The sequence below is a fragment of the Lissotriton vulgaris genome, chromosome 11 (assembly GCF_964263255.1).
Source record: "Lissotriton vulgaris chromosome 11, aLisVul1.2, whole genome shotgun sequence".
Taxonomy (NCBI): Eukaryota; Metazoa; Chordata; class Amphibia; order Caudata; family Salamandridae; genus Lissotriton; species Lissotriton vulgaris.
The window spans coordinates 72,622,375-72,635,929 of record NC_141699.1 but is presented as its reverse complement, the minus strand read 5'-3'; the positions used below and the strand labels follow the sequence as shown (position 1 = coordinate 72,635,929).

The window sequence follows — 13,555 nt, the reverse complement described above, 5'->3', positions numbered from 1 at the left end:
GATTGAGTACGCCTGATTTTTAAAGAAAGTGTGTTCGACAAGTAGTGGAAAGAAACCTGTACCACTCATGCAACATTTCTTGATTCTGGGAATGTTAAGCAAAGCTTGATTAAATGTGCATAAAGTACAAGAAGATGAAAACCTGCCCTTCAAACACACTGGACCATTGAAGTGGATTGCTTAGGGAACCAAACAAGAGGCTTAAACACAGGCAATATGAGCCACTATAGCTCATATAGTTTCAGGCACAGTAGAACTTCGTTTTTTGGCAACTGGAACATGGAGAGAGTCTTCCAGGTCGATGACACAAACAAACTCTGAATTTTTATCTTTGTTTTCTCAACTTCTCTGCAGGATTTAAGAAAGCAGTGAAAGACAAAACTAGGGATGGAGAATAAAGCGAACCTTGTACAGACTGCATCACAGGCAGAGTAGTGCAATGAATGGGAGTATGACCTTGACATGGGTGAGAACAACCTGAAAGAACAGGTACACATACTTGGGGGTAAGCATAGGAGAAAAGCGCAGAAGGGGAAAGACACCACAACATTGCAGGACCTTATGTTGCAGGGGAAAGTGAGACAGATGGCTTAGGAAAAGAACAGTGTGGAAAGTACAGGATGCATTAAATAGAAGCATTAAGGGAACAAAGGCTAAAAAGAGCTTACAGCAATCTCCTCTGTACTTCTGCTGATCCCAGCTGCCTTGCACTGTTATTGAATGCATCAAGGTGGGCTGCAGATGTAGGACTGGTGGTTTGTGGGCAAACAAGCCCTTCTGTTTGATAACCTACCCGACTCGAGCAGGGAGAAGTGGTGCATGTGCACACTGTGGGTCTAGTGTTTGTTGAAATAGATCTCTCACCTGATTGTTGGACAGTGGCGAAGAGAAGTGGTGCGTATGCAGGTTCTTCCCTGTATTAACATGTGTTAAACGTATTGCCTGCCCACATTTAATAGGGGTTCCTCTGAAGCAGGCACCATCTATTTTCCCTCGAATTCTCCAGTAACTGTTGGCATCATCAGAGGCTTCAACACCAGTAACAGACTGCTGCCCACTTCCTAGTTCAAAAGACAAAAGAAGCAAAAACAATTAAGTCTACAACTTGAGATATATATATATATATATATATATATATATATATATATATATATATATATATATATATATATACACACATACTCCTTCCTGTTTGCTGGTGTGCTGCGTGGTTGCTGAAACACCGAGAGATCCAGAGGAGTCACGTGATTTATATATATATACATATACATATACATATATACACACACACACACACATATATATAACGAGCAGCAAGTGTATGAGCACCACATCAACACAATAGCAGATCATTAAGTAAACAGTACGATTCTGGTAATTTCACTCTCCCTCCCCCGTTCATGATAAAGTCACCCATTTACATGTGGTCTAATTTTTTATTTTCATTATACGCTAAACCGGAGGTGTGCCATCCCATCATCCATCCTTCTTCCCTCTGTGCTACTTATAGCATGTTATCCAATATTCAGCCTCCTATTACTCTATATCTCCTGTATTTTGGATCACCAAAATCTTCTCGTATTTTGTACTTGCAGCTCCTGCCCTTATAGACCTCTTATTCAATAGTTTTACATGTCATACCTTCATCCCATTTTCTGAATGATGGCAATATCTCACATGCCCACTTCTGAGCAATATCCCGTTACGCCACCATATACCCCATGTTCACCAAAATCGTCTTGTATCTCGTGAGGTCTGAGGGCCCCATATACCCAAAAGGGCCCTTTGGGGTACTAATTCAATCCGAATTAAGGTCATGTGTGAGACACTGTAAATTGTGATGATAGATGCAGCACTGGAATTGAGAGGAAAACGGAAGCAAATATGCCAAACCAATAGATCGAGAAGAGTGCGTTGTCCCGGTCCTGAGAGTGTAAGTACCTACGGGCAAAGTTTGGGATTTTGTATTACCTGTGCAAGGTTCTCCATGCTCTGAAAAACGCTTTTCAAGAACCGCAAATTGAGCTCTTGTGAAATATGCCATTTTCTCCACTTAACCTGTATGCTTCTACATTTCAATTGCCTGATAAGTTCACTAATACCTGTTAAAGTGGTTTTCGACTTTCCTATTTAAAAATGCCATAAGCTACCTTTGACAGTCCGTAACTCTGTTCTCCCTGGCTTGTTTCTAAAAATAATAGATTTGGTGTTATTGCAACTGTAGGAGAGTAGGGTCTGCTTCCTATGGTTACCCCTACTTTTTGCTGTGTTTTACTGGTTTTTCGACTTTAGTCTGGCTGTGGCCCTGCTAATCAGGACCACAGCCTAGCTGTTCTCTCTCTAAATTGATATCATGTACATACCAGATTGGTTACGGAGTTACCTTGTGAGCCCCTAGTATATGGTACCCTAAGTACCAAGGGCATAGGTACCCCAGAGGCTTACCAGGGGCTGAAGCATGTATTATGCCACCCCTGGAACGCCTTCCAAAATGACACCACAGGTCTGCACTTGCGGCCTGGGTAAGGTGGTGTAAGCACCCCTTACTTAGATATATATCATGAGCTGAGCCCCTCTGCAGCTTTCAGAATCCCTTCCTTATAGCTGTTCTATGATATAGCCATACCATATACTCTTAAGTGCATTATAATCCTCGCGGTTAATGCTAACTTTGGTTTGGCTTTATCAAAACATGTCGTGTTTGGTGTCAAACACTTTGGAATCCTACCCCCACCCCGCCAGTCCTGGCGGCGGGGGTAGAATTCCACCCTTCAATAGTGAGAAGACATGTACAAACTGGTACACCCGGTAAATGTTTTAAAGAGCCTCAGCTTCACAAAATGGATGCTGCTGCCACAGATATGAGTCTGACCTCCTGCTGCTGGACGAAACTCTGGCAGGGGAGGCCAGGACAATAGGATTCCTGTCCAGGGAGTTGCCAGCACCTCCCCAGACAGGCTTTAATGTATTGGGGCAGGGTGGGTTGCATTCAGTGAATGCTTTTCAGACACTGCCTGGGGCACACAAGGTGTTCCATGCATTTCCCAGTTCAAACCGGTTGCTGGGGCACTCAGCCCCAGCGCAAAACTGGAAAAAGAGGAAGGGGTGTAACCACCCCCTCCCCAGGTCCTCCCATAGGTGGGCTCTAGAGTTAGTTCATCCCCTAAACGTAGTAGAAGTATTGGAGCCCAGTCCCTAGGACTTTAGATTACCCTGGACGAAACTCTGAAATATAAATCTTGGACCTTCGACATTCCATATCGACTAGAAGACGGAAAAAATCTCCCTTGGGGTCAAGGAGTAACTCCCCTGTTCAAACAGGCACAAAAGAAGCATCTTGCCGGTCTGTATTTTCGAGGCTCCCGCCGGATCCCGGAGAATCTGCGACACAGGACACGGACTTCCAGACATCTCCGAGGCTGACACGAGTACTCCGGTGCTCCCGTGTGTCTTGACTCTCGAAGTGTCCTAGTCTAAAAGGGTTCATCGTAGTGCAATCCCAAGAGTCCTTAATCTTTAAAATTGTAATTTGCTTCTCCTCCTTAGAAGTCAATTATGATTTGCGGCTGTGTTTAGACACTGCACGTGTCCCCCGTGGGTCTCCTGTGTCCCTAACTTGGGTGGTTCCTGGTTGCCCCGGCGGTTCTCCAGGCCCTAGGCCTCCCTTCTAGCCCTCACGTGGTTCTTATACCACTATTTTAGTATATGGTTTGTGAGGCCCCTAGGGCAAAACATATACTGTGCTATTTACTGTGTGCTATTTAAAGTTCTTGTATTGTACTTTTGCCTCTAGCCTCATGAAGAGACTAGAGGGGTTGTGCTTAGAATAAATACATATATATTTGATATATACCTTATGAGGTGTACTTTCATTTGAGCATTCAAGAGATTAAAGACTGGTAAAACAAGCTGCTTTACATTTCTTCAAGACTTAAAGGTTGTCTTAAACCTACCATCAATAAGGGTTGTTTGGACTGGTGCAAGGTGCCCACTGGAATAGTGGTCATCATATGCCAGGCCAACTTCTCACAGCAACTAACACAGCTTTTACTTCTAACAGATGTATGTCTCTGGTTGCATTTTGTTATTGGTTCCAGTAGCCTCACCTTCTTTGGTTTAGAGGAATACTCCCTCGGGTATGGGATGCATTTGTCACAATGGTTACAGTTGGGATTTCGTTCTTGGATTTCCTAACATTTATAATGTTGTCTAGTGCCCATCAAGGGCCATAGAACATTTAAAGGCTGGTGTTATGCAAGTTATTCATTTAACCCATAAATTACATTTCCCCACAATTAAGAGAGAATATAGGCAGACGCTGCAGGGGCCATTATTACTGTGCCTCATTAAGGAATTACTCATAACGGGCAGAGAAAGCATCAGACGTTCCAGCCGCCACCGCCAAGAGTCACGAAGGCATCTGACTCCGCGCCGCCGCTCCGGGGGACTACAACACCCGGCAGGCCTCGCGGCGGCGCGTCCAAGCTGACGACAGACGCGCCAGAGAGCGCCACCAGGCCCAATAAAGACAGGAGAATCCCGCAGAGCGGGGGAGAGTAAATTACCGCCGCCACCGCCGAGAGTCACTAACGGGCAGAGAAAGCATCAGACGTTCCAGCCGCCACCGCCAAGAGTCACGAAGGCATCTGACTCCGCGCAGCCGCTCCGGGGGACTACAACACCCGGCAGGCCTCGCGGCGGCGCGTCCAAGGTGACGACAGACGCGCCAGAGAGCGCCACCAGGCCCAATAAAGACAGGAGAATCCCGGCAGAGCGGGGGAGAGTAAATTACCGCCGCCACCGCCGAGAGTCACTAACGGGCAGAGAAAGCATCAGACGTTCCAGCCGCCACCGCCAAGAGTCACGAAGGCATCTGACTCCGCGCAGCCGCTCCGGGGGACTACAACACCCGGCAGGCCTCGCGGCGGCGCGTCCAAGGTGACGACAGACGCGCCAGAGAGCGCCACCAGGCCCAATAAAGACAGGAGAATCCCGGCAGAGCGGGGGAGAGTAAATTACCGCCGCCACCGCCGAGAGTCACTGACGGGCAGAGAAAGCATCAGACGTTCCAGCCGCCACCGCCAAGAGTCACGAAGGCATCTGACTCCGCGCCGCCGCTCCGGGGGACTACAACACCCGGCAGGCCTCGCGGCGGCGCGTCCAAGGTGACGACAGACGCGCCAGAGAGCGCCACCAGGCCCAATAAAGACAGGAGAATCCCGGCAGAGCGGGGGAGAGTAAATTACCGCCGCCACCGCCGAGAGTCACTAACGGGCAGAGAAAGCATCAGACGTTCCAGCCGCCACCGCCAAGAATCACGAAGGCATCTGACTCCGCGCAGCCGCTCCGGGGGACTACAACACCCGGCAGGCCTCGCGGCGGCGCGTCCAAGGTGACGACAGACGCGCAAGAGAGCGCCACCAGGCCCAATAAAGACAGGAGAATCCCGGCAGAGCGGGGGAGAGTAAATTACCGCCGCCACCGCCGAGAGTCACTAACGGGCAGAGAAAGCATCAGACGTTCCAGCCGCCACCGCCAAGAGTCACGAAGGCATCTGACTCCGCGCCGCCGCTCCGGGGGACTACAACACCCGGCAGGCCTCGCGGCGGCGCGTCCAAGGTGACGACAGACGCGCCAGAGAGCGCCACCAGGCCCAATAAAGACAGGAGAATCCCCGCATCGCGGGACGCCTGGGGCGAAGCCCGGGCAAAGGGCGGGCCCTCTGTGGCCCTCAGGGGACCAAAGGAGACGGGACGGGCCACCCCCCTAACGGCGCATCACCCCCAGGATCAAGGTGACTGTGATTTCTTTCCTTTTCCGCTTTACTACTGTCTAGTAACCAATATTTATATCGTACTAACTACGGATAATTCTGCTAAAATGACAAAAGTAAGAAAGACTCCTGTGGCCACAAGATCATCCACTAGAAATAAGACCTTACCATCCACACCTTTGCCGACACTAACTGCTATTGACCTAATGTTACAAAAAACCATCGGTGTAGTTGCAGATGCTATCCAAAATACGGAGAGGCGTCTCTCATTAACCCCGGATTTGTGTTTTCCAAACTTATCACAGCATACGACTGCAAATACCACCGCAATCAATAATATCATGGACTCCTCATTCAATCAGGAGGAATCTCTCCTAATGCAGTCTTTTACAGGGTTGCCAAGTGGTCAAAAAAGCAGCAAGAAATCTGTTCTACTGTCATCTCCTATAATTGTAAATAGTCTAGAACAAAGCCCGTTGCTTGTTTCCAATTTGGGGGAGATTGTTTGTTCTCCTCAACCCGGAATATCTTCTCCAAACTTGCAAGGGGGTACTTGTGTTGAAAGCTCGCTAAATGTAAATGTAATAACTGTCGACAAAACACTATCCCCCAACGAGAGAAAGCGCCAACAAAAGAAACATGCAAAAACCAAATCAATAGTAAGGAAAATTTATAGACCATTAGGTCTTCATAAGCCGTCGGCTAGGGATGTTTGGTTAAATTTTAGGTTGGCTAAAGCATCCAATGCCACACAAAACCCTACTTCTATACCTGCTACTAAGAATACTAGTACACTAAATGATATACAGGCAGATCACACTAAGACTTACTCAGTGCAAATGTGCCAGACTGAAAAAGTTAGTGTAGTGGATAATATAACATCAACTGACCTGGAAGAACTGATTAAATCTTTATTGCAACCCTTGTGTGATAAAATCACCTGCATAGAGCAAACCTTTGTGAAACTTGAAAAACAACAAAGAAAGGACACCTCAAGTATTTTAAAGATCCTTTCCGTGCAAAAACCAAAGGAAAGCTCCATACCACTTAAAAGTAATCTTAAACAAACAAAGACTTTGAAGACACAACCCAATACTATTGCCCCAAGTAGCAGTTCTGTTTCGACACCTTCTTTATCCGTAAACACATCAGTGCAAAACACTATAACACCACTGATACAAGCCAATAACAACACAGATACAGCACAATCCCAGGTTTCCTCACCTGAGGGCCATACTCCCGACATTGATCAGAGTGAATGGGCCGCGGAAGGTACATCCCCTGAGTCTTGCGGTGGTCAAACTGAGCCACAAAGGCCAACAACTACACAAAACGTTGCTCCTGATACACACCCTAAACAAATACTCACAACAATAAAACCAAAAAAAGCCACCCACATCCACCTTCCACCAGATTCTCATTGGCACACCATAGTAATGATTGGGGTACCACAACTTGAGACAGGTAAAACAGAAAGCTACGGTGAACTGAAAAACAAAGTAAGCCATTGGCTAACTGTCCACAGACCGATTCCCCCATACATCAGTGGTAAAATAACAAATGTTAGAAGAGTGGATTAGGTGGGAAATAGATTTAAGTCCACCGAGGGCGATTGTGTTGTAGTTAACTTTAAAGATGGGCGAACGGCAAAGTTGATAACGGACTGGAAGGACAGCTCTATTAGCAGCCTGATCCGTACTATGGATCTGAGTTATTTTTACCCCCCGAATAACCACCCTCTAACATCAGTGCATTCTTTCTCCACCGCTGAGCATGCAAGAGCCCCAGATAACTTTAATCAATATTACAGTGGGATAACATCTAGATACCAAGGCCACTATATTGCAGGGGAACAGCGTCAACAAAGAAGGAACATATCCTGGGAACCTAGAGAGGTTAGATATGAAGGTACCTTTCCAGAGAACTGGGAGGATGCTCAGGGGACGTATTATCATCAGGAACACCCCCAATTTATAGATCCAAAATCCTATTATAATGTACCTATCACTAACAGGTTTGATGCCTTTTATAATCAGAGTGATCTGGAGGGTGTTGACTGACTACAGGCTGGCCCATTTACATCAACACCCGACGATTCCGTAGAACCTAATCACGAACAAGGAGAGGCATACAACCAAGCCATAGTGGCCCCCGCTCTGATGACAAAGCTAGATAACCCCAGTAAGTCATTGCCAACCATGGACCTCCCATCCAACAACAACAAATCTCCTGTCTTGCCTGAGGCCCATAATTCCACCTTGGCCAACTTAGAACCAGACGTGGCCAGCACTGTGAACCTGGGGGCTACACATACAGAGATACCTAACCCAATGATTGCTCCAACTATCAGAGAAACTCTTATAGAAACAGTACCTGGTGATTGTATGAGCTTAATTTCCTGGAACATAGCCGGCTTGGCCGATAAATTATGTGATCACGCCTGGTTAATATTTATCAAAAAATACACAAATATATGTCTTCAGGAGACATGGATGGAGGATAAAAATGCCCATATTGAGGGTTTTCAAAGCTTTGTTGTACCAGCTGCTGCATCAACTAGGGGCAGAGTAAAGGGGGGCTTGGCCATCTTCATTAATTTAGGTTTGTGTTTTAAAATAAGCATCTGTTATAATGCCAATCGGAACATCCAGATGCTTGAACTAAAGAGTGGCAAAAGTGTTTTGACCGTGATTAATTTTTATAATGCTAATAACGGTAATGGTGATTGTAATATTGTGTCCTTAACAGAGATGTTGAGAAAAACTGCATGCACCGTGTCACGGAAGTTGTTGATTGTAGGTGATTTTAATGTACACCCATGTGGCAATCCAGGCTCCACCCCAATGGGTTATTTGGGATGTAACAATGTAGAAGGTTTCCATTTCGCCCATACTAGGGGAGGCAAGAATTTAAATGATCTAGTGAATGAAAATAATTTAATTATAGCCATGTCTATGGTTCCCGACACAAAAGTCTATGATGTTTCAACCTTTAAAGGACATGGGCAGGGATCCTTTATAGACCATATATTAGTTTCCATAGATCTTGCAATTTGGGTCTCGAATTTCACCATTCTTTTGAGTGTTCACAGTGATCACAATCCCCTAACTATCAGAATGGGTGGGACTTTATTTAAAAAACGAATGCCCCGCAATGACCGGGGAACGTTGAGCTGCATAAATGGCAGACGCCGCATAAAATGGGCAATGGTAAATCAAGATACTTTATACACTAAAATAAATAAATGCTTGTGAGGAGGAACTGTTAGTATGTACATCTTCCGACTCACCCCCTGAGAACATCCTGTCTGGGTTTGAGGTGATAGTTTCAAAAATTGTCCCTATGCTAACAGCACCAACTAAAGGACAAAGCGAAAATAACTCTAAATGGTTTGACCACAATTGCTCAAAGGCAAGTAGAGATTTGAAGAATGCTTTAAAAATCAAACCCAGAGATTCTGATCAAATAAGAAATCTCCGCTCGATTTATAAGAAGGCATTAACCGTTAGGAAAAAGGAAATCAAGGCCAATACCATAGAGTCCCTCCTTGACCCTTCAGTGTTGGGGAACAGTAGTAACTTCTGGCAAATTATCAACAAACCTTTGTTTGATAATCCTAATGATATAGTCCTTGGTACTAACATCTCAGAGGAGGAGTGGGTGACCCACTTTAGTATAATCTTTAAGAGTAACGAGCAACGGGCAGAAAATGTCTTTTTAACCCCATCCGAATTTTTTTTATGCTTTTCAGTTAATGAGGTTGAAAGGGGTATCCAGGGACTAACTAATAATAAAGCCCCGGGCCCGGATGGTTTACCATCGGACCTTTTCAAGTCCAGTATTTCCTTTTGGGCTCCCGTCCTCACTGCGGTAGTGAAAGCAGCAGTGATCTCGGGGTGCCCAAATGCGTGGGGGTTATCGACTATAGTCCCTGTTTTTAAAAAGGGCGACCGTAGTAGCCCATTATGTTACAGGCGGATATCTTTAATAAATTCAGTAGCTAAAGTGGTAGGTGGTATAATTTTAAACAGGCTATCTACATGGGCCAAAGAAAACAATATTTTATCACCTATACAATATGGATTCAGACCTGGTCATTCGACAATTACACAGTGTCTGAACCTGTACCTGATTTTAAGTAAATACACCCTGGCCAAACAAGGAACTGTCTATATGGCATTTATGGACTTGTCGTCCGCTTTCCACTGTGTGGACAGAGGCATACTATGGGCTACTCTGATAAAAATGGGCGTAGAGAGGAATCTTGTCAACTTCTTGGCCGATCTGCATTCGGATACAAGAGCCAATGTTCGTTACACCCAAGACCATAAAGTAACGGGTGAATTTAGAATAAATCGGGGTGTACGACAGGGATGTATCCTGGCTCCATTCCTCTTCAATCTGTACATCAATGAATTGGAGGAATCTCTTCTAAAGACTGAAGCAGGACTACCCCTTTGTAGAGCGCAAAGGGGTTCCTGTGCGGCTTTATGCAGATGATGCTGTACTTATTTCTAGAACAGCAAATGGCCTTCAGAAACTACTAAATTCCTTCTTTAAGTTCATGGAGTCCCGTGGCCTAAGCATTAACAATTCTAAGTCCTACGTCATGAAAATAAGTCAGGGTACACGGAAAACTAACTCTTTCTGCATAAATGGGGAGAAAATCCCCACTACCAATACTTTTTCATACCTTGGAGTCCTCTTAGATCATAAATTATCTTGGGGTCCCGCAGTCACCAAAAAGAAGGGTGAGGCAACACGTGTTAATGCGGCCATTCTTGGCTTTGCGAATAAAATTGGAAATTGCCCAACGGCCGCTTTGCTCAAATTATACCAGGCAAAAAGTGTTGCTGTCGCCTGCTATGGAAGCGAGCTTTGGGGCTACTGCAAGATAAAGGACCTAGAGGTCACAGAAAATAATGTTCTGAAAAAGATATTGAGGCTGCCAAGGGGCACTGGGAATTTTTCGGTACACGAGGAGTTGGGTGTCCCCTACTTAAGTGACAGAATAGCAGTGAACCCGGTACTGTGCTGGTTGAATTGTTGGCTTAATACTGATATTCCTCTCACCCAAGCTTTATTAAAAGAAGCCTTAACACTTGATGGGAGGTTTAAAGTTCCGTGGTTGAAGTATATAAAGGACTGTCTGACGGCAATTGGCCGGCCTGATTTGTTTTTTACTCCCAACTTGATCACAAAACCTGATGTTATCTTTGTAAAAAATGCTATGTTAATACTAAGATGCACAGACAGAGAAGAGGTTGAGCTACAGAAGGACAGTGTTAGGAAACACCTACTTCTCAAAACCTGTCCACAAATGGAACCTTATTTGTCATGGCACATGACTGGCTATGAACGTTTTTTGCTAACAAGGTTCCGCTTTGACCTATTCCATCTCTTACTGGCGGTTCCAAGTGGGGCTCATCGGGGTGAAGTGTTGCCAGCTTGCGGCTGCGACGGGAAGTCTCCTCAAGATCTGGCACACTTTTTATTCATTTGCCCTTATTATACTTTACCACGGAAACTATATCTTAAACCGTGCCTCAAAAAACTGACCTTCGTACAAATCAAACCTGCACTTTACTATCTCCAATTGCTGAATTGTGATTGCACTTTATTTGTCTGTAACTTTTTAAAATCAGCCATCACCTTCAGGAAAAGTATGGATGGATAATTATGCTGCTAATGTTTTAGGCACTTTCTAATTTTTATAATGAAATTATTTATGTTTTTAATGTACATTTAATAATGCTTATGCTCATGGTGCCCGCTGCTCTTTCTTTTCTACCTTATACTGTGTATTGGATCCCTTACCTGTCAAATGAATTATCCGGACTGTTTTTAACTGTTTGTTGATGATATGTACTTTTATGATTGTAATGCTTACAATCGAATAAAGTTATTTGAATTTTACTCATAATGCCCTACACACCCCGACCTAAACAGGGTGTATGGGTCGATTATGAAGAATATCCAGGATGAGGAACTACCAAAACATACACAAGTGTATTTTCCTGCTCAGTCCTGCTTCTTAATTGTTGCCCAACTATCGAGACAGAATGCCGAGTAGTTCACCAATAATTTCTATTTGGAGGTCTCCAGAAAAAAACTGCATTATCAAAACATATCCTGGAAGGCAGTTTGGTAAAATAGAAACCTGAAACAACCTTCAGAAAAAAAGGAGTGAGTGTGAGGTATGTAGCATCCAGCTGGATGCAGTCTAGTGCTCCTACGTTGACGTTCAAATATATTTTGCCCTGAGGAAGCCCAATTCTGGGCGAAACGCGTTGGCTGTCATTTCTGTCAAGTTATTATTTGAAGACTGCAATAAAAATATATTTGAAAAACAACCTGAAGGACCGCTACTCTTTTTGTGAACATATATGATAACTTTTTAACATTAACTTGATTGGTGTACTGTATTCCAAATTGTTGCGCCTCTGTTCTCTATTTTTATGCGGTCCGAGGCTCCAGTGCCGTTCGGTTGACAGCGTATAGACTCATATGATGCCAGGTGTCTTCTCTGTGTTTTATTACAGATTTGGACTTTCATTTGTTTTTGTTAAACTTTGCGAAGGATGTAGCATCCGGCTGGATGCAGTCTAGTGCTCCTATGATGTACTAAACTTTACACCCACCACAGGCGACACTAGTCAGGGGACCCTGTTAATAGACGGGGCAGGGCTGCAGTACTATACCAGCCATGTCTGTGTCCATTATTTCCACAGCATGTGGGCCTAGGGCCCGGACTACCTATAGGAAGTTATAACTGTTAAAAACCAGAATCGTCCTCTACGGTGTTATGGCATCAGGAATTCCAGCATCCATTAAATGAAATTCAGTCTTTCTTCATCCTGGGCTCGAAATGGTACACGTTAGTTAGCTGTGATGTAAAACAGGACCACTTCCTTTCTGTAACAAGACGCCCCTACTTCTCAGTCCCTGCCCCCCACGATCCGCGTTCTTCCTTCCTTGCTTCCATCCGTCCCTTCAACCCGTCTGCCCTTCCTTCTGGGTGCTCTCACACACCCACCCCCTGCGCGGGGCCCTCTCTCCGCCGCCGGTCCGTGTGCCACTCACCTGAGCCGTACTTGACGTCGTGGGAGTGCAGTCGCACTCCGTGCCGCTGGTTCAGCAGTTTGATGACTGACCCGCAGGTCACGTACTCGTAAGAGTCGGAGGCACTGACGGGGCCCAGGCAAAGGAGCAGCGACAGCAGCACGCCGAGGGCTCCAACGGGAGCCGCCATGTCGCAGCCCATCAGACGGTGCACGGCGGCAATAGAACGAGACTCGCAGCACACTTCCCTCAACAAGAACCGACCAATCACAGGGCGACACCGGTAAGTGGGAGGAGTTTCCGGAAGCAAATCAGGGCCAGCCCGCTATCAACAGGGTATCCTCATTCGTCGATTCAGCAAGCAGGCGTATCTTGGGACACGCATGTTAACACGACTGGGGTAGCAGCCTGTCACTCAAACACCTACTTTGACAGTAACACCGGTAGCCACGAAGGCGCTTACTATAGGTCCACGGAGGAACTCATACAACAATTGCCAACCAATGACTGGGAAGCACGAAAAGACAGCAAATCCCATAGCTATGACGTCCGTCAACGTGCTTCATGTTAGTGCATCGATTGAGAGGAGGCACGCGCGCCTGCGCATTCACTTCCGTCAGTATGATTCCTTGCGGCTCGGCTATGGTGCGCACGTGTTGTTCCTTTTCCGAACTTCCGCACTTCTCTTTTCACAGTGACTCACGAGGCTGCAAGGCCCTG

At 45.7% G+C, this 13,555-nt stretch overlaps 1 protein-coding gene across 1 annotated transcript in view; it reads right to left on the bottom strand.

Moving 5' to 3' along the window:
- The window catches only part of SDF2L1 (stromal cell derived factor 2 like 1), a 49,697-nt gene extending 36,425 nt beyond the window's left edge, over positions 1-13,272 (bottom strand). The window contains exons 1-2 of the mRNA XM_086942724.1: positions 12,857-13,272; positions 865-1,061 (exon numbers count right to left, since the gene is read on the bottom strand). Of these exons, the coding sequence (XP_086798850.1) occupies positions 865-1,061; positions 12,857-13,037 (378 nt within the window). The 5' untranslated portion in view covers positions 13,038-13,272. The remainder of the gene's footprint in view (positions 1-864; positions 1,062-12,856) is intronic.
- Between the last annotated feature and the right edge of the window lie 283 nt (positions 13,273-13,555).